We start from the raw sequence: 20570 nt of genomic DNA, 5'->3' as shown, positions 1-20570 counted from the left end.
AAGGCAGGCATGCACACGGAGCTGACAAGAGATGAGCTTTTGTAAATGTTGATAACGGCAGAGAGGTGAGCACTTACACTTGTTAGCACCCAGCTCAAAGCCCTTCAGCTAAGCTAGAACTGCAAGACTACACGAAAACAGCAGTACATACTAGAATCTATGTCTAGTAGTATGTGTAAAATGTAAATGATCTAGTAACTGGATCAATCACATTTCTTCAGTGCATACACCAAAATGCTTCTCTGTTTAAACCCACAAGAAATTTTGTAGGACATAATTTTGACTCTCAAGTTTTCATGTTGATTCACATGTTAATAAAACACTCTGTGTACCCACAAGACCCATACATCTCACAAGACCCTCATGTTTTCTGATCATCACTTCTCTGCAGTTTTTCATGCATCGCTACCTGCTTCTACACTTGCTTCTCGCCATCAAAGAACCTCCAACTTTCCCCCTCAATTCTCTCCCCCCCACCCCCCCAGCATATTCAGCTCATCTCTTTTGCCTTTCATCTACCTCTCTGCTTGTTCCCACTTTCCATCTCCGCTGCATTGCAGACTTTCTTCCTAAGCAGAGCGGGTTATAGAGAAGCAGATGTGATACACTTGCTTTCCTTTAATCATAACTCCTTCACTCCTCCCAATTCCTGGTTAGATAAAGTGGGACACTGCTGTCACATGTCTCGGACCCACTAATAAACATGCACACACACATGTACACAACCCTCCAAGCAAGTATTCACATTTAAATTCTCTTTTTCACTTTGTTGTGTGCACCATACACTCGCTTATATGAAACTAACGGCACAGAATAAATTTGCACTCACAGTTCAGTCATGACACAATAAACTTGCAGTTACATGCATACCTCATGCCTCCTTGACATGAATTGATGAGGCTGGATGATGAGGAGGTGGAGGGGAGGTTGGACATTATTCTCTTGAGTCAAGTACTCTCTTAGCAACCAGCCAGCCATCAGATTCACAACACAATCACGTAACCACAAAAGACAGTGAAATACTCCAACACATCAACAATGTCCTAGTTTCAACGTGATGTTCAAGGATTTACAATAAACTGAACTGAGGAGATAAAACATGATATTTGTACAATCAGCGGAGCTAACAACAACAAAATGGACATCAGCTTGTGTCTGTCGAAGTGGCAAAGAAATTGGCAATTAAATGAAACTAATGTGATGTGTCATGTAGCTCTGAGAACTACCTGGTAAGAACAGTTTTCCTGGTGGACCATCCTTCACAGCATCCTAAAGCAGAGTTGGCTGAGCTGGGAGAACAGGAGCGGGACTGGGATGAGATTCCCAGCCCTGCAGTAGTATTCCGGCGGAGAGGAGGGAAGAGGAGAGGATCCTACCCAGTCCTCGATTAAAAAGATCAATTCTGCTGCTTGCCTCTCCTTCAGTTCAGTTTTTCACCCTCTGCTATGCTTTCTATCTCTGTTTTTGATTGTTTTCTGGTCTGTCTGTTTGCTAAGAGAGAAAGACAGGGTCTGATCGCTGCTTCCCCAAAGCTGAAAGAGGGAGGGGAGCGAGAGACTGGAGGAGGGGTGTGAGAACGAGAGAGAGAGAGAGAAAAAGAGGGAGGGAGGGGAGCAGTGAAAAGCAGAGTACACTCCCGGTCGCCTTTCTCTCTCTGGTTCGGACTGGAAAGGGGGAGGAGCTGTTGGTCTGAGTGTATGCAGACTCGGCCAGTGGGACAGGGGATGGTGGGAGAGGGAGGGAGGGAGAGGTTGGCGTGGGTCAGGGTCGGAATGTCATTCTGCTGGTTCATATGGAGTCATACCAGACAGAGAGACACAGAGATAGAGAGAGGAAGAGAAGGGCAGAGGAGTGACTTTTTTCCTTTACCTTTAGCTCAATCCCTATATGAGCTGCATGAATTAAAGATAGGATGCTGCAAGACTCAAACTTAAACAGAGCTGGGGTTCAAAGTGTTAGAAAATGTCAAGTACCAAAAGCTGGCATTTGATGTCAGGTCAGATTGTTATGGCTGCTTATTCTCGATTTAATCTAACATTTAGCCTAAAATTTAGTTTCAACACTTGTATTTGGTCAAAGATGCGTCGCTCACTGATGTGTGAGTTTGTTTAATCTTTACCTCACTGTGTAAAGGTATACATAGTACATGGGTTTTGCATGTACATCGTCCCCTCATTCTCTGTCTGCCCTTTGTAGAATTATAATCCCATAGTGGCAGATGGCTGGTCTATAATCCACACACAGGCCAACCTACTCAGATAATCTCTTCCTTCTCAATCTCTTCATTCATTCCTCTATCCTGGCCTCTTTGCATTACTGTTATAAATCCCTCTCTTTCTTTTCTGATTTGTCTTTTCTTTTTGATCTCACTGAGATGTAAACAGGTGTCCTTCTCATTGTGATTTTTGCATTGGGGCACCATCGCATAATATGTAGATTATTTTGCAATTAACTGATTAACCATTTAGTCTAGTCAAGTCAATTTCATTTGTATTTAAATTACAACCAAGACTAACTGGAAAACCAACCGATCATTTCAGCACTAATCCACCTTTCATTGTTTGGTTTTATCCAGAACTGTAAGTGCAGCAATCTAAATAAAGAAGTCAAATAGTATGTCGGAAAAGTCATAAATTGTCAAAAGGTGGAACCTGCGGCCGCTGCGTTGTGGAGTAAACCTCTATATATGGGCGTGCACTCTACCAGGTGAGCTACCCAGGCGCCCGAGCATTTATTTTCTTACGCTGTCAACACTCAGCTTTGCAGAGAATGTGGGGAGCGTGGCATCCTGATGTAATTAAATTATACATCTATTCCAGCTTTTCTTTTCGTCTATTTTTTTTTTTTGGCAAAGTAGCTAGCTACACACACCTCCTGTTATCTCATCCCTCCCCTCAGGCCAGATCTCTCTATCCGATATTGATCTCTGTTGGGTGACGCTGCTTTTCCCGATAAGACCACTCTTGGGTTTAATGACTTGGAAGTGGATCGATGAGCTCTCTGCTCTGATCTCTCTGCTGAACATCACTGGCTCGGGTTTGGCTTTCTGCGTGGTGCCCATCTGGGGCAAACTGGAACAGTGCCCATCCAGTCACGCTACCCTTGGATATAATTATCTGTGCATGACATTGGCCAGTGATAAACTTGTTTTTCTTACTGTGAAAGCTACTAACTGTGCCTCGTAAAAGCTTAAGCTTATGCTGAGTTTTCAGGCATACAGTAAGTAGGGGAAAACAGTGAAGCCAAGCGAGAAATAGCAGAGAGATTTAAAAAAAAGTGGCTGGTGAAGGGAGTCATACATATAGCAAGTCAAGGGATCCTGCATTTTCTCTCAATGTGTATACAGTATGTTGCTGTCTTTCTGCTGGATATGTTAAGTTTCAGTATGTGTTTGCTTATACAGTAAGCGCCCTCTACTCATCGGCAAGTGCTTGAAGAAAATTAAAATCTCAAGGGAAGTCAAAAAACTGGTGAGCACAATCACACGTGAATCATCCTGCTGATTTCAGTAACCTAATAAGGAGTTTCTTAAATGTGGTTCCAAGTATAAACTTTGACTCAGACTGAGTTTCTCTTAAGATGTTAGTATGCGTCAGAAGAAGTGCTTTTTTGGATCATCCAACATTGTCTAAACCCCCCCCCCACACACACCTTACTTGTAGCTTCCAAAACCGGCAATCCTTAAGATCTCAAGACGCATTAAAGCCTGACGCTTCACCCTTTTGAATACAGATGCATAGTAGTGATTTGTCTTTTTGATGCACTAAGGCAGGTGCCCGCATACACACATACACAGGAGCAAAACAAACTTTGCCATGCTTTGATTAAAGAAGCCATAGCAACCTCTTTTCTCTCCTCTATCACCATGGCAGCAGTCATTCCGTTGACACCCCCACCGCTGACCTTCACATGGTTGTCAAGGTTACAATCTGAGTCACAGAACAGGTGAAGACCAAGACAGAACCTCTTTAGTCACACTAGCAAAGAAAATATCTGACACTACCCTGACTGTGTAGTGTGTAGCACCTGATGAAATGATGATATGAGTATTAGCCATCTCAAATAGCACAACATTTTATTTTACGATGGTAGCGGCCTTTATCAGCACAAAGAAGATTCAAATCAAAGATTATTAACTGGAGACAAAGGCAGGCAGACTGCAGTTCAGCCTCCCACACACTGGCACCATTAGGAGTATGTTTGTGTGGGTGGTGTAACTCTATAAACTAAAAGACAAGTGTCTTTCGGCTAAAATATAGATGGATGCTGATACTAATGCCAAACTTTGACAGCATATGTAATTTATTCCTGCGCAGAGCAGTTATGTGAGTCACTCTTGCTGTGAGGGTGTGTTGTAGTGTACACCGAGCACTGGAGCAGCTCATCGCATCCTCGTTTTCCTCCTCTCATCCTGCATATCAAAACACCACTCATGTGGGACTCTGTGTGTTTAACTCTGCTGTGTGGGCATATTTATAGTGGCAAACAGAAATAATGAATACCTAATTATAAGTCACCGATAACACAGTTGATAACATGGTGGATCACTCCGCTGTTAGTGGGATACAGAGAGAGTTGGAAATGATACTGTAGGTGGTAAAGTCCTCGTAACACTCCGTACAGCTCATGGAAAAAAAAACACAATTCTCAGTCATGCTGTGATGCTTCCTCCATTTCTCTGACAAACAGCTTGCCCTCTCTTCTTTTTAGCCTCCTTGCCATCCCTCCCTCCGTGATTTCTCTCCATCCTTTCAGTGTAACTACATTTGCTTTCTTTTCACCACATTTCTCCATCTTCCTCCTCCTTGCCTCTCTTTTTTTCTGCCTCGCTCTCCTTCTCAGCAGGGAGAACGGGAGCACAGATGCTTTTAGCGAGCTGACATTTTGTGCCAGTGTAAAAACATTGCATAGCAAAGCAGGTTGGCTCAGTGTGAGGGCCAGAATCTGGCGGTAATGAGCTCGCTCTGACAGGGAGGAACTGATGTGGAAGGCCAGGGAGTGTATGTGTGTGTGTGTGTGTGTGTGTATGTGTGTGTGTGCTCAGTCAGCCACCAGAGGTTGTTCTAATGAGGACTGTATGTCTACAGTCGGTGGTGGGAAGACTGAGCATGCTGTGAACACCAGGCTTTCATTAATATTTGTTTCATATTTTTAATGCATCACAACAAATGTGTATACCAACTGAGTAAATGACCGCCAATCACACTTTTGCAATGACAAAGCTCATTATGAAACAGGAGTAGTGAGTCACAGGGAATAATAAGTAGCTGAGACAGACATTGTTTTTTACATGCTTCTTGTTGTCTTGAATATTGGGGAAAGCAAAAAGGGAATGTGGAAAAAAAATAACTTTAGTCTGGAGCTGAAGTGATTTATCGATTACTCTCTAGTTTATATGATTAGTCCATTATTCAATTAGTTGATCAACATTTGTTTTTAAATAATTTTTTTATAAAAAAGCAAACATTCTCTATAATCATTCCAGCTCTCAATTATATTAATATAATATATATAAATACAATATTTGCTGCTTTTATTTGTTAACAAACAATTTTAAACGGAACATTTTTGGGCTTTGAACTGTTGGTTGGACTAAATAAAATATTGTGATTGTAAAATACTTAGATGTTTTTCTATTTTCTGACATGTTACAGACCAAAATCATTAAATAATCAAGAAAGTTATTGGCAAATTAGTCAAAGATAAGTGATCATTTCCTGCCATTGTTGTTATGTAATAGTTCATTGTTTGTATTTTGGACAAAGCACTATGAAGATGTCATCTCAGGCTTAAGGAAACTGAAACAGGCATTTTCGGACATTTCACAGACTTAGCGATTAACCAATCAAGAAACCAGTCATTAGCTGCAGCCCTACTTTAGCCTGATGGAATGATTATTCTTGTGTTATGAGTATGTGAGGAGATAAAAGTGTTCTGTTCCCTACAGCAACAGATGAAGCTCTCTGCATGACCTGGCACAAAGTCCCTCTCTTTCTCCCTCTCTCTGTGTCTCTCTCTCTCTCTCTCTCTCTCACACACACACACACACACACACACACACACACACACACACACACACACACACACACACACACACACACACACACACAGTCACATGAACAGGCATGGATTTACAGCTTAGCTAACACAGAGTCAGAAACACAGAGACAAAAATACTCGTGGTTTGTTGGGGTCTGTGTGGGTGTGCAGACGTGAGTTAAACATGTCTTGTATTTTTAGCTTGGTATAAACACACCAAGTTCACAACCTACTTCTCTACCTCACACATGCACATTCGCGCACACACACACACACACACACACACACACACACACACACACACACACACACACACACACACACTATAATTAGGGGCAGAGAAGACTAGCGTTTCATGTTTCAGCTCCACCCCAGCAACTGTGTGTGTGTGTCTGACTCAACCCTTTATTCCTCCCAAAAAGAGACAGGAGAGGTGATGGATAGGAGTTTAAAATCCTTCACCGCTTGGAAAACATAAACCCTTTTTTCTCTCTTACTCAATTCCTCTCAGTCTTTTTTTGTTGCTGTCTTGCAATAAACCTTGTTTTTATCTCCTTCGGCCCTGTTCTTACTTATAAAGCCGGCCTGTGTGCGAGTGTGTGTATTCAGCTCCGGTCCGTAGTGACTGTGCAGTATGAGGACAGACACAAAGCTATAACATTAGAGGCCGTCCCCTAACTGCTACATAAATCCCCATTTCCTCCACAGCACGCTCTGCCACTCACAGCCTGCGCCCCTCTTTGATAGTTTTCATAGGGTAGAAAGGGGGAACGAGGCGGAGGGGAGAAAATGGTCTCCTGCTGCATTTTGGCTGTGTGAGAACATTAGGCAATAATGCTTCCTGACAGCTTGAGGAAGAGGACAATTAGCAGGGAAAATGAGTGGGGATGGTATAGTAAAGAGGGGGATGTCTGGAAGAAGGAAAGAAAAGAAGAAGGTGGAGAACTGTGTAGCAAAATGAGTTTGAGACTTGGTATGAGCCTAAGTTGACTTCCGTGCCAGATAGGCTATATAACACATGCAGAAGAGCGGGTTGACTCTCAGACCTTGGTGAATAATGGTTTGAATGAATCAGAGAAAGGGTGTGTTTGTGTGAGTTCTTCTGTATCAAGCAAGATGATCAACCAGACAAACAGTGGAGGAATGTGTAGCTGTGGGCTACATCTTCCCACCCAAAACTCAACAATCAAAGCAGCACCTCTATCTGATGTGCCCACAATGCAGTTGGGATGCCTTGGTGACATGCTTTTGAATCATTACACACAATAGAGTAGGTCAAATACTTAATAACCTTCTACCTCAAGTGACCAAATAGGAAGCTTATCTATCTTTGTTAGTTCATCTACACCTATAGCGTCATTGTTACTCATCAATACAAAGAGGTTTGTATGTTTTTGTGTTTGTTTGCGTCTGCAGACGAGGAGAGATTATCAGGCAGCTGATTAAACTGTACTTTGACACCAGATAAGAGCAGTTTAGACAGCACCACTTCTGCCGAGGCCGTCTATGAGACTTTAACTTACAGAAATAACCTGAGGTATTTCTTAGGTGTTTGTGTTTCCCTTGGTTACAGTTTGTATGTAGAATGTTTTGACAATACCCACCAGCCAGCAAGTTGACGTGAGCATGTGCAGGTATAGCAGACTGACTTCCCTTTTCAACCACTGTTGAGGCCGTGGCATCAATGTAATATGTAATATTATGTAATAACGTTGAATCTCCAACGGTGAGAGAGCCAACTGACTGGCTGTTCAGCCTGTCAGCAAACTGATATTACCCATGAGATGATCTAATGTTTTGCTTCTGCCTTTTTTTCCTCTTCCACAAGCAAAGGACCATAGGCTGACAAGGCCAGTGCAAAACAAAGCTTGACAGTGCCAGCTGCACCTTCTTATCTGACTTATTCTCTATTTGTTGTCCAAGTGTATATAACAAGACCCTCGAAACAGTTTTATCTTGATGGTCTTTAATAAGCGTCTTAGGATGTGACAGCCTCGTTTCCTCCGATCAGATGCACATGCAGATTGTATGTGCATGCAGTCGCCAGTCAGTTGTAATCTTTGTGGTGTGCAACTTTTAACAGAAGACCTGAGGTGACACGAGGCATCCAGAGGCAACACAAAGACCTCGACCAGTTGGCCCTTTGCTCGCTCTTTGAGCTTGACTTGGTGAGTCACAAACTTTGTCTGCATCTCAAGGTAAGGGAACATTCAAAACAGGTGTAGCACAAAGCTTTGCTTATTTAAAACAGGATTCAAATACACCTGCACTGCATATTTGATGATATTCTTTCTTTGCCAGAAAGAAAACATAGAGGACTACCAAGTAGCAACCCACATATGGTCAGAGTCCTGCCAGCATGAACCTGCTCTTTGTTAAAGAAAAATTACTGTAGTTTTGAGAAAAAGTCAGATGCATGGACAGATGTGCAGCTGGCTCTACTTTATGTTTCCATTCTCGACATATTTAACTTTTCTGTTGCATACTAACTCAAAAGACAACATGTCACAGCAGAGGAATGTAGTGCCCAGAGTTACAATTACATTAGGAAGCATTTGCCAAACAATGTATCTAACTTTGAGTCTGAACTTATTAAACATTTGTCCTGGTTTGACGACAGACTTTCGTTTGTAATGTTGAAAATGTCATCTTTTGCTTTACCTGAGTTAAGTGCCCGACTTGCTGTGAGGAATCCAAGGTTAAGCTGAGATGAAAAATACTCCACTGATAAAAAAGGAAAAGGAATAAAAACATCTACCAACAATGGCAGAATGCCAGGATACCATGAGAAGAAAAATATATCCTTTGAATCAGTTTGGTTAGTGTGTGCATGTGTGTGTGGACTAACAGGAGACAGAAAGCTGCATAACTCTAAAGCAGAGGTATTGCAATGAGTGTGTAAGGAGTGTGTGTGTGTATGTGTGTGTGTGTGTGTGTGTGTGAGCTGTGGTTTGCAGAGGGCTGGGCGTGTTTCAACTGGTACCGGCACACACTCACACACGAGGAACAGTGGTTAAGCCAAGGGGGCTGAACAGACACCGGAGCCTCAAAAGGCGCTATCCACACCTGGCTAAAGCCCTGCCCCCACCTCTGAAGCCTTCTCCTACGAAGTTCCTACCCATGTATACGTTGACTGTCTACTCCTCCAACTTCCCTCCCTTTTTGGCTCACCACTGTCTTCATTCAAACCATACCTCTGACCCCATAAACCCTTTCTCGCCTCGCTCTTATTCCACAGGTTCTTTTTTAATCCCGCCTATCTGCTACTCTTCTAACTTCAGACTTGCATGCTTTGTTTCCCCATATAGGACCTAACTCCAATGTGAATAGTCATAGTTTGTGCTTATTTATATCCACTATAACTGCAATGAGGACTTCTCAAACCCTACAATTTCCTACTTCTCCTACCTTCGCCCTCTCTCTCCCTCTACGTGGCACAGTCTGAGTACTGGGTGAAGGTTGTAGTTAGGTTGTTAGTGGAGGGCGGCGAGCACAGTTCAACTGTTGAACTTGAACATAATCACAGAGCACAGAGAAACCTCTCTCTGCCATTGCTCTTTTCTTGAACCTCTTCCTGCTTTTTACTCAATCTTTTATTTTCTACAACCCTTCAGTGCTTCTCTGTGGCAGAGCACTCCACATTTCTACAATTCTGTCTGGCTCTTGGCCTTTTTATAAGGTGTGCTTTCCTATAAAGTAGATGTTCATCGACCTGTTCATAGATTATACATTTAGAAGTTGTCCAAATTTTTACAAAGCAGATCTTTTTTTATCCCATTTCTAATTATATCTGGCATGATTCACAGATATAGGCCTATCTGTGCCGCTGCTCCTTTGCGTCGAAAGGAGCCAGTTGAGGTGGTTTGGTCATCTGGTAAGGATGCCCCCTGGGCGCCTCCCTAGGGAGGCGTTCCAGGCACGTCCAGCTGGGAGGAGGCCTCGGGGGAGACCCAGGACTAGGTGGAGGGATTATATCTCTAACCTGGCCTGGGAACGCCTCGGGATCCCCCAGTCGGAGCTGGTTAATGTGGCCCGGGAAAGGGAAGTTTGGGGTCCCCTGCTAGAGCTGCTACCCCCGCGACCCGACCCCGGATAAGCGGATGAAGATGGATGGATGGATGGAGGCATATCTGTGTGTGTGCATGTGTGTGTGTGTTTGTGTGTGAGTGAGTGAGAAAGCTCTTCTCTACATTGTTAAAGTGGGAGTGGTGCTGCAGGTCTTAGCACAGGCCTTATCTTTCTAACCATGGTTTGCCCATGTTTTTTCTTTCTAAATTGTGTGAGTAAGTGTGGGTGTGTGCACTCTGAGATTGAAAAAGAAGTAGCCTGTAGGCATGGATTTACAGTAATACAACACAGGTAAAAAGGAGTATTGATTATCTATACATGTAGACTGACCCCATCTCTGCCTTTTTTACCTCAAGACTGGCTCGGAAGAATAATATTATTGTTTGCCTTTTAGGGGCGCGCCGCTAAATGGAGGGTTAGGGGTAGTGTTACCCCGACTGTACTTGAGGTCCCTGTGGGCCCTCCCTGCCACGCCAGAGTTCATTAGAAACAAATTACGAACAGGTCAGCATGGCCCTCATCCTCATGAATGACGCTGAAATTACAGCAGCCAGAAACCACACCCTAAATAAACACACCTGCACCAATATGACTGGTTCATTAATGCAAAAAAGAAATAACAGGCAGGAATAAATGAAGGTTTTTATGGTACAGACTAGCTCCATTGTATTACAAAGTGGTAATCTACAAAAAGACCTACAGCACAAAGAAACATGTCACTGCATGGTGAAAAACCAATGCCACTCTACTACTGTAGTTGTGTGTTTAAAATGTAGAATCTAAAGGAATAGTTGGCATGCTTGGAAAGAAAGTGAATAAGCTTGTTTTCCAAAATGTCAAACTATTCCTTTAAATGTAGCTAAAAAAAGTTGATCTTGTCAAATTTGACCCTGTTTTTCAAAATGTCCATATCAGAAATATCGTGCTTCGCAAGTACAACAAAAGACAGGATCTCTACTTTCATTGACTTTTGGGTGTTTTATAAAAAAAATTTGCATTTGAAAAAAAGAAAATGTTTCAAAACCAGACTGAAGGTTGACATTTATACTTCTGTAATTATCCTTTCTTTAATATGAGTCTAAATAATTTATAATTTCTGCTTTTGTAACTCAAGAATTAGGTATAATTTCCTATAAATGAGGTGTACTGACCATGAATTCCAAAAATGAGTATAAAACTGGTAATAAGTTGGTGTTAGTGGTGTTTATAAATGGCAGTGAAAAGAAGCGTTAAACGTAAAAAAAGAGCCCAAAACATTGAAAAAAGAGACAAAAGTGTAGATAAAAGAGACGAAAACGTCAGAAAAAGTGTTGATTTTCAGGACGACATGTACATGGTCGAATGGAAGACAACACAAGGGTTAAATGAACTTTTCACAGACCTGCAGACTCTCCTGTACTATGATTCAACCCTGACTTCGACAAGACGGTGCAAATGGGACTGTTGCCATTGAGATGTGAACAGGACTGAGGTATGCAGGAAGAGGTCTGTGTATCCTATCTGTCTGGCTGACAGCTCATTCGATCTGATCCATATTTTACCATTTTCTTATATACAAACAAGTGTGGTGTACTGTAGCTACTGCATCTGACTGGAGACCAGCCTCCAGGCACTTTGCGACCGAATATTAGCTTTGAGCTTCACTGTGTCCCGTCTTTCTTAAAGCACAGATGCTTTTGAAGCTCTACTGAAGCATGAATTTCTCTGTCCCTCTGGACCCCAGCAACATCCCAAACAGACAGACCCCTCCATACATGAACACACGCATCATCTAGCTGGTGGGTCCCGCCTGGGTGGATGTCTAAATATTTAACGACATTTTAAAAGCACCAGCCCCCGTTTTCCTCTAGGGTGTCTGATAAGTCCAGCAAAACAAGAAACGTGGATGGCCCCTGACATAGAAAGACACAGGGGAAGTCTTGTGGGAATGTCTCAGTTGCTAAATTGACACTTGACTGCTTCTGATGCTCTCGTTAGCAGGTTAGCAGAGGGTCAATACGAGCATAGTCCTCTTTCATTAAGGAAGCTCACAAATAGGACTAAACAAACCAAAAGGTCAAATCACATGTCAGAAGTTCAGTGGATTGATATAAACCATATGATGGGCATTCCTCTGAAGTAGAGCAGCACTTAAAAGATTTCAAGAGTGGGATTGTCCAGGATATGAGCTTGATATAAGTCTCATCAATTCTGGTATATCTCTTCTGATCCCAGCTCAGGTGGGATTCCACAGCTAATTCAAATTTCTTATCTACTCAGGGCCATCAAAATCTGAGGCCCGGTATTTTCTGAGGATTTGCTTTTCCTTGTAATCGGAAAGACAGTTGGAAGTCGTGGCACTTTATCAGCATCAGGACCAGGCTATCTCTATCAACCACACCAGGCCTGGTCTACAGTACCTTCATGTACACACATGTGAGACATCACATGTGGTAAAGAGCATGTATGTGAATGTGTGTGTGCACAAGATTGTGGCTGCATGTGGAGACAGAGGCTCACTTTCAAGAGATTTTCTTCCACCCAGGTCAATAATATCACAGCCCACTGGCTAGAGGGAGAGAGAGGGACAGAGAGACGGAGACAGAGCAGACTTTCCCTAGACTAAAGCGAGCCAGAAGGTGACCTTCTTGTTTAAGATGGACAGCAGGTAATGAACATTGACACAAACACATGAGCCATGTGACCCTGAACTGCCTAGTCCCAAAGATACCATCTTCCTCTCCTTTCCTCCCTCTTTCCTTCCTTTCATCCCCCACTTATCACGCTGCATTCCTGGCGTGCCTCAGGGAGACAGAGGGGGCCTCCAGGACAGACAAACAAAGACACACAACACACACAACACACTAACAATGGCACTGGCTGCAGCCATTGTCCGTGTGCACTGAGAAAAAGGTCTTGGTTCTTGCATACCAAAAGAGAACACCAATCCCTGTTTCTCAAACACAAATGTGTCCTTGCTTAGTTTTATTCAGTGACACAAGAACTGCATGTGTCTGCGCTGAAACTGTGGCTGCTGTAAACTATTTTCTCCTGCTCCTCCCTAAATATTTTCTAAGCTACACCCTTTTGGACCCGACCCACAGACCAACAAGAAACCGTAGATCTCTGAGACTGAAAACTAGAAGACTGTGATTCAAACTGAGCAATGTCATGAGATTGCAAGTGAACCATAAAAGCATTAAGCGCTGGAGCTGCTGGTGTGGCATTAAAGGCCTGCAGCAGCTCTCTGCTGCTGTAAATGTCAATGCAACACTGACCTCTTCTGGTAGAAACACCACATAGCCACAACAAAGGACAACGGGGATTTTTTCTTTTTAAACTAGGTTAAACAGATACAAGACTGTAAGGCCAGCAATACATATTTGCTGTAGTCATTATCTGTCCAAAGTCATCAAATAATAACAATTATTTGCTTGCACTGTTGGACAGAGATTCTCTGAATCAGTGTATGTAGCCCATGATTTCCATGATTGTCAGGTTTATAGCTTGGCCACATAGCTTAGCGCTACATTAGCCGACTAATCCCTCTTCCTTACTCCAGCTAACCAAACCTAATGTTTCCAGGGTCCATCTGTCACAGATAACTGCTGGATAACAGATGCCTACCAGAGCATGGGAAAACAATGTGTGAGATAACACTTGACACACATAAGTAGAAAACCCCACAGGAAACGACAAGTAAAGTCCTTAGACACTTACAGAGGTGTAGTTAGTCTTGCCCATGTGGTTTTGGTTGAGGTTCTGGTTCTCCTGCTCTCTGCACTGCAGTCCAGCCAGGTGTCTCTCCAGGGCCGCCCAGTCCATGGTGGGCAGAGGCTCCTCCTCTACACCCTGCTCCTCTTTGTGTCCCCCCATCCGTCCCCCAGTCCCTCCACTGCCTCCTGCACCACCACCACCAGTGCTGCGGCTCCCCCTGCCTTGAGTGGAACTGCGGTGGCGGGGCTTGGGAATCCCTGTGCCCCCCTGTGGTGTATCGGGGGAGTGGAGCTGGTGGCTCCTGGGCAAAATCAGATTGCCGTTCTGTTTCAGTTCCTCTGGAACGGCTGCAATTGAAGTGGCAGTGTGTCCTCTGGGGGCCGGGAGGGGCGGGACGGTCTTCACATCCTGGAATTCTTCAGCGAGACTGCGACTGTTCACTGTCTTCCTGTAGCCTTCGCCAAGGCTGTCAACCCCCACAATGCCTCCTCCGCCTTCCTCCTGAACAGGAGGCTGTGGAGAGGTGTAGTCCTCTCCATACTCGCTCTCCCACTCCTCTATCACCTTCTTCTTATACTCTTGGTAGTCCTCGTCCTCCTCATAGTCCTCTAAGGTGACCAGGTCCAGAGAGGGGGAGGATTTGTAGTCGTCCAACGTGGCCAGATCAAGAGAAGGGGAGCAAGGTGTAACCTTGTTGGAGTTGGACTCTGAGCTGGAGCGACTAGATGCATCACTCCCCAGGTCCATGCCATCCTCCCGGTAATCCTGCAACGACAAAGGAATAGAGAAAATGAGTCAACTATGGAACATGCATGTGCAAAGAACAATAGTTTAAAATTAGGGAGAAAGAAAAGAGAGGGAATAGGAAAGAGGAAAATGAAAAGAGAATTTAGGGAAGTGTGTAGACTTAGATTAGTCACACCAGTGTTGTGGTTTGAGACCGGCAACCACAAAGCACTTCCTGTCCCGCAGGATTCCCGGTCTTAACACACTATGCTAACTGATCATACATTCCTCTGGTGAATGTGTACATGTGTGTGGGATTGTGCAACACTTGATACACACAGTGAAGGCGGAGTCCTTGTGGCTGGATGTATCAGAATAATATCCCACCACCCACTGCTACATCTGTACAGCACCACAGGCACAAAACATGGGTGTTTTGTGAGTGGGGAGAGTGACACTGACATGTCAATACACCAAGCTGAATGACACGGACAGTCCAGAGTTGTTGTCTAACCTTGACTGTGTTGCTCCCGTGGAGCCCCAATCACCGCCTGATTAGTTCACAGCTAATGAAAATGTCCACGTAGTTTACAACCCTCCACAAATCTCCACCTGACCTGTGTCGTCTCTTGCGGTGTTATCAGTCTGTTTCTCCACAGGAGCACATTATCATAGTGCATCAGCCCACCTTTTAAAAGTTAATGAAAAGCAAGGAGCAGCAACATTTCTCTCAGGGCAAAGAGAAATTGATGACACATTCCTAAATGATCCACATTATGAGTTGCTGTGGAAAAGAAATGAATTATAAATAATTGATAATTACTGGTTTATACCATGAGGACTTAATAGTTTTACACAAAACTCGAGGGAGAAACTGCAATACATATGGTATTATCCTCCTTATAATAAGCTTTCTTGAGTTATGGCCACTGGACCACACCTGTGCAGACACTGGCTGTTGACGTCAAAGCACAATGCAGAAAATATATATGTTGGTCAAAGCAATGTGACTCAGCATCTTGGAGAATAGATACACAAATTGCTGATGCGGTGTAGAGACGTAAGCCACTCTATGATGAGGAGCTTGCATTTCTCCATGAAATGCTAATGGGTTACAGAGAATAGAAGTGAAGCTGCTGCAGGGTTAAAGATTGCACTATAGCTGCACACAAGCAGTATTTTGCGTTGCCATTAGATAGTTTACACTATCTAAATGCTATTTTTTTTTTAAACTTAGTAACATATGGCATTGCCACCGAGACCTCCAGGGTGTTCATAGGGAGAGTTACATTTCAGTATTATTTTACTCACTCATGGATAAGACCAGTGAATGTATTGCTTGTTACCCCTCAGTCTAGACAGTAATGACATGTCAAATCCCATATTTAGTTCCTAGGGATCATTTCCAACAATCTGCGGGTTCTTGACATGAAACACTCCAGGAGCCCCTGTCTACATATTAAGGGGGAGGACTTGGGCGCACAACATTACCAGCCTACTTATGGCTTAATGCTCAATCGCTTAGACCTGGTATTTTACAGCAAAATGACCCCGGTCACGATTATGTGAATTTGTAAAATGTAATGTTTAGGCTTAAAAATGTAGCATGGATGGTACAATACTATCAGATGTAGCCTATCAGTAGCCAACATCGGAGAACAACCTTACCGATGTGCTCATCAAACGCGCTGTGTCACCACACGGTCACCAGTCCCTGCGGTGTGTGAACCAGCCTGTCATCTTGACTCTGTCACGCTTTTTAAGTGCTAGAAAACCCCGGATTAAGGAACCGGGTGGAGTTTTCCTCTCCAAATCAGGAAGACCGCTAAAATAGAAGCAGAGTATCCGAGCTGCGTTCGCGTTTCAAATCTCGGTCACCGATCCTTTTCTTGAAGTGTTATCCCGGTTTGTGCAGCCTCCCAACAGCGCTTGGTTTCCAGATATTATCGCGTCAATACACATTGGTCACATGAGCTCGGTTAAAAGAATGTAATTATTTAAAGTGTGCGTGTATTAGAGAGAGAGAGGGAGAGAGAGACCGAGAGAGAGAAGGCGCTGCAACACGGCAGACTGGAGCGGTAAAGCTGATCCGCTGTGGGATTAACCGAAACGCAGGCAGACCGTACAGGCTGGATTTGGCCACGAAATACATGCAAATTGACAGCTGCACCGATACCCACCCCGCAGCCGGGCGGGTGTCTGGGGGGCGTCTAATTTATGTCAAAGACTACCCTCACAACTCTGCCCGTGGTTCTCTAGGTGGCTGGCATTGGAGTGCCATCGCATCCGCCCAGTCTTTGCGTGCGTCGAGTGTACTCCAAGTGGCATTTCTGCACGCATTTCACAGTTGCATGATTACATCTGGCAACATTATTTATTTTAAGGGGGGGCATTTGATAAAAAAAAAAAAAAAAAAAAAAAACATTTCAGGCGATACGCATTTGGATAATACGCGTGCGTTTCTTCAATTTCTCATTCATTGGCTACTCATATGATGTAATGTTGCCAAAAAGTCCCAGGAGGAACATGATATCCCCCCGGCAACAGCGGTGACAGAAACGCCCAATATCACTCTATCAATCGGAAGATGACACTACAGCTGAGACCAGACTGACCCCCTCCCACCATTAACGGCCAAAATGAAAGTCACTGTGTGCATTAGTCAACCCTACCCGGTGGGAAACGAGCTAAAAGTAGCCTGGATGCTACATCAGTGCCATTGAAAGGAGCCGATACTCACTGTCATCATCTTTGTAGCTTCCCCGTCGCGTCTCAAGACATTGTAAAGTGTAAATCCCAGCTGTTAGACAACGGTGATGGTGCTGACTTGTTTAGAGCAGCTTTATTTTAAGGGCGGGTGGTGGTGGGGCTGGCTTCGCTGGAGAAATTACAGAGAGCCGGTGGATAATTCAGTACAGTCATCGCTCTGAGTGTGTAGTCTGTCCACAGATGAGACAACCGGAGTCTGGAGTCCTGCCAGATTGGACAAAATAACGTAGCCTAGATGTCTTAAAATCCCAGCAGGTCAACTCGGCTTCTTTCCTCTTCTCCCCGGCACACACACACACAGCGATGCCCAACCAACAGTCCAGCCTGCGCGCTCCCACGTCAGCTGGAAAATAAATAGGCTCTGAGTAAAGTGACTCCCCTTATGTTGTGGGCATGTTTCAGAGCTTTCACACAACCAGGCGGCCTTTATCAGTCAATTATTACGCAAAACAAGCATGCCACTGCTCCACGGCTGACACAGGTTTAGTGTTTGTGGAGGCTCTCTCTATAGTCTATATAAGCCGGCTCTCTGTCGCAGCCTGCAGCTCTGAGGAGAAAGTGACGACGACAGAACCCACTGACCTTGCACATAACAGAGAAAGAGAGAGAGAGACAGCGCGAGAGAGAGAGAGAGAGAGAGAGAGAGAGAGAGAGAGCGAGAGAGAGAGAGAGAGAGAGAGAGAGAGAGAGAGAGAGAGAGAGAGAGAGAGAGAGAGAGAGAGAGAGAGAGAGAGAGAGAGAGAGAGCAAACTATCTAGGTGCATGGTGCTGGTATTCTGAATTTTGAATATTTCCAGACCTGCTTTTTATCACATGGATCCCTGTTGTTATATATTTACTATTTGGCCTCACATATTTAAAACAAAGACTATAGTTTTCATTTTAAACAGAGTTTAGGGCTACACCTGTACAATCTAATGTAATCCAATGCAACAGCCCTGCAATAAATGCAGTCTTTGTGAGGGTTATAATGTTCAGTTTGGGTTGAGATTGTGTCACTCGTACTAAAAGTTGTGTAGCCCCCACTGCAGGTATAGCCACAGAAACTGAAAGCAAGTTCCAAACAACTTAAAAGGTAATTACAATCTAGACACAATGTTATATTACAAATATCACCTTTTATTGTACAAAAATATAATGTTCTTCTATAAAATCAGCACAAAGGGCAAGTTGATGATCAAACGCCTACACATCAAATATCAGACACTGCTTGCTGGAGACTTCCATTTAAGATTAACAGCTGTATGAATCTGGAGGACTAGTTCATAGTTCATATGCTCACCAGGCAATTAACTTATTATATCTTTATCATTCATTTGTCAACAGGAGGCCAATATTGTTGAGGGCAATCTTGCACACATGCACACAGCTTGCTGCCTTTGAAGTTTGCATTTCCCTTTAGCGTCAAAGTCTTTGAAAACTATTTTGACATTTCATCCTTCCCCTTAGTCAATTGTTCCATCAAACAATGAACATATGAAGATGTCCATGATATGTCACATCAAAGCTCTCTGACATATGTCTTCATCGCACCTGGAAGAAGAAGATGCCTTTTACTGTACTTTTGATTGAAGAGGTGGTCAAAGAAAGTTCACCGTGCAACACTCCAGGCACCACCTGTTTTCAGAGGTGTGGTGTCTGTCAAACTGCCATTCAATAGGATTTACCAATCACTGAGGGCAGAAACACGTGGAAAAACAGCCAGGTCTAAAAGACCCCAACAGTGCATGAGGTAAAGGTTAACTTCAACACTACCGGCATTCTGCCTTTCTAGCCGATACTTTCTAGAGTTTTATAATTAAGTTTGGCAGAATATCAGATCTCTCTAATTCAACCCAGTACACCAACCCTACAATTTACAGCCTTGGAAAATGACCATTATCAACTCCTCTCGACACTTTGGCAAAAAACAAACATTATAAGCTTCACAAAGAATTGGTCGGAAGTCAGTTGGCAGAAAATTCATCACTTAATATTTTGATGATCCATTGATCGTTCTCAAGCAGAAATGACAAGAGAAGTTTTGGATCCAGCTGCTCAAATGTGAGGATTTGCTGTCTTAATTTGTCATAAACGATAGTTAATTGAATATCTTTGGGTTTTATATAAAATAAAAGGTACTTAAAGACTTTCCCTTGGGCTCTGAGAAGTTGTGAAAATGTTCACATTTAATTGATTAATATCGGTCAATGAAAAAAAATAGAGAGCAGAGTTTTTGCTAATATTGTAAATACGCATATGCCAACCAATTAAAAAAACTGTAGTGGACATATGAGTTAACACACACACACACACACACACACACACACACACACACACACACACACACACACACACACACACACACACACACACACACAGATGGCAGCTGCAGTTTCAGAGCTGAAGAAGGATTAACACCAACATAGCATGATCTTCTTCATGTTGCATTCTGTTTCCTCTTGCAACAGCTGGTAATTTACATATTAGGAAATGGAGATCAAGTTAAATGTTAGTGATGAACCAATCTCATCCAAAGCAGGAGTAAAGCATACTCCAAAGCGTTTGTATAACAAGCGTTATGATTAAGAACTGGATCTGTGTCTCTCGAGTGGTAAGCCAAACATTTGGAAATACAAAAGTGCTGCGTTGGGCTTCAGTGATGTTGTGGGGAATCTTTCTCCGTTCTGCATGGCTGGCCTAGAATTGTATTCGTTTGAGAGATGAGAGTTGTCTGCAGATATGCTGCGTTGATTGTATAATAGCAGCACAAAGGACAAACCAGTCCCTGTAATAAGTGAGCAGTACTTCAAAGACCCCAGGCTGAGCCTCTCCTTCCACTATAGGGACAGCACTAGTGAGGATCTCCCCAAAGAGGAGACTGCAGGAGTCTAGCCTATTGCTACTACTCTCTCATTCCCTGCCGCCACTGCTTTTTAACTCTCTTATCAGCCCTTCCACTCCTCCCCTCTGCTTTTTCTCCCCTATTCCCCAAACATTAATTCGATCATAGTGAAGCAAAGTGAAGAGTTGTAAAGTTAACTGAATGCCTTCAAGGAGGATAAGCTACTTTTGGGGGTTTTGTCTCTAATATGCTCTCCAGGCAATTAACTTATTATATCATATTATCATTAACTTGTCAACAGGAGGCCAATATTGTTGAGGGCACTCTTGCACACACAGGCACACACACAGCTTGCTTTCTTTGAAGTTTGCATTTCCCTTTAGCGTCCAAGCCTTTGAAAACTGTTTTGACATTTCATCCTTCCCCTAAGTAAGTTGATATGTCAAAT

At 43.4% G+C, this 20570-nt stretch overlaps 1 protein-coding gene across 4 annotated transcripts in view; it reads right to left on the bottom strand.

The window, feature by feature from the left end:
* Window positions 1-17831, bottom strand: part of schip1 (schwannomin interacting protein 1) — a 40816-nt gene extending 22985 nt beyond the window's left edge. The window contains exons 1-2 of one of the 4 annotated variants that reach the window (XM_078246033.1): window positions 17270-17831; window positions 13807-14568 (exon numbers count right to left, since the gene is read on the bottom strand). In XM_078246033.1, the coding sequence (XP_078102159.1) occupies window positions 13807-14568; window positions 17270-17278 (771 nt within the window). In that variant the 5' untranslated portion in view covers window positions 17279-17831. Of the gene's footprint in view, window positions 1-1226; window positions 1544-8700; window positions 8960-13806; window positions 14569-16197; window positions 16738-17269 lie in introns of those variants that run through there. The other 3 variants (XM_078246032.1, XM_078246035.1, XM_078246036.1) reach the window with 3 other exon arrangements.
* Between the last annotated feature and the right edge of the window lie 2739 nt (window positions 17832-20570).

Source organism: Sander vitreus, chromosome 3 (assembly GCF_031162955.1).
Source record: "Sander vitreus isolate 19-12246 chromosome 3, sanVit1, whole genome shotgun sequence".
Lineage (NCBI taxonomy): Eukaryota > Metazoa > Chordata > Actinopteri > Perciformes > Percidae > Sander > Sander vitreus.
This window is presented reverse-complemented; position numbering and strand designations above follow the sequence as displayed.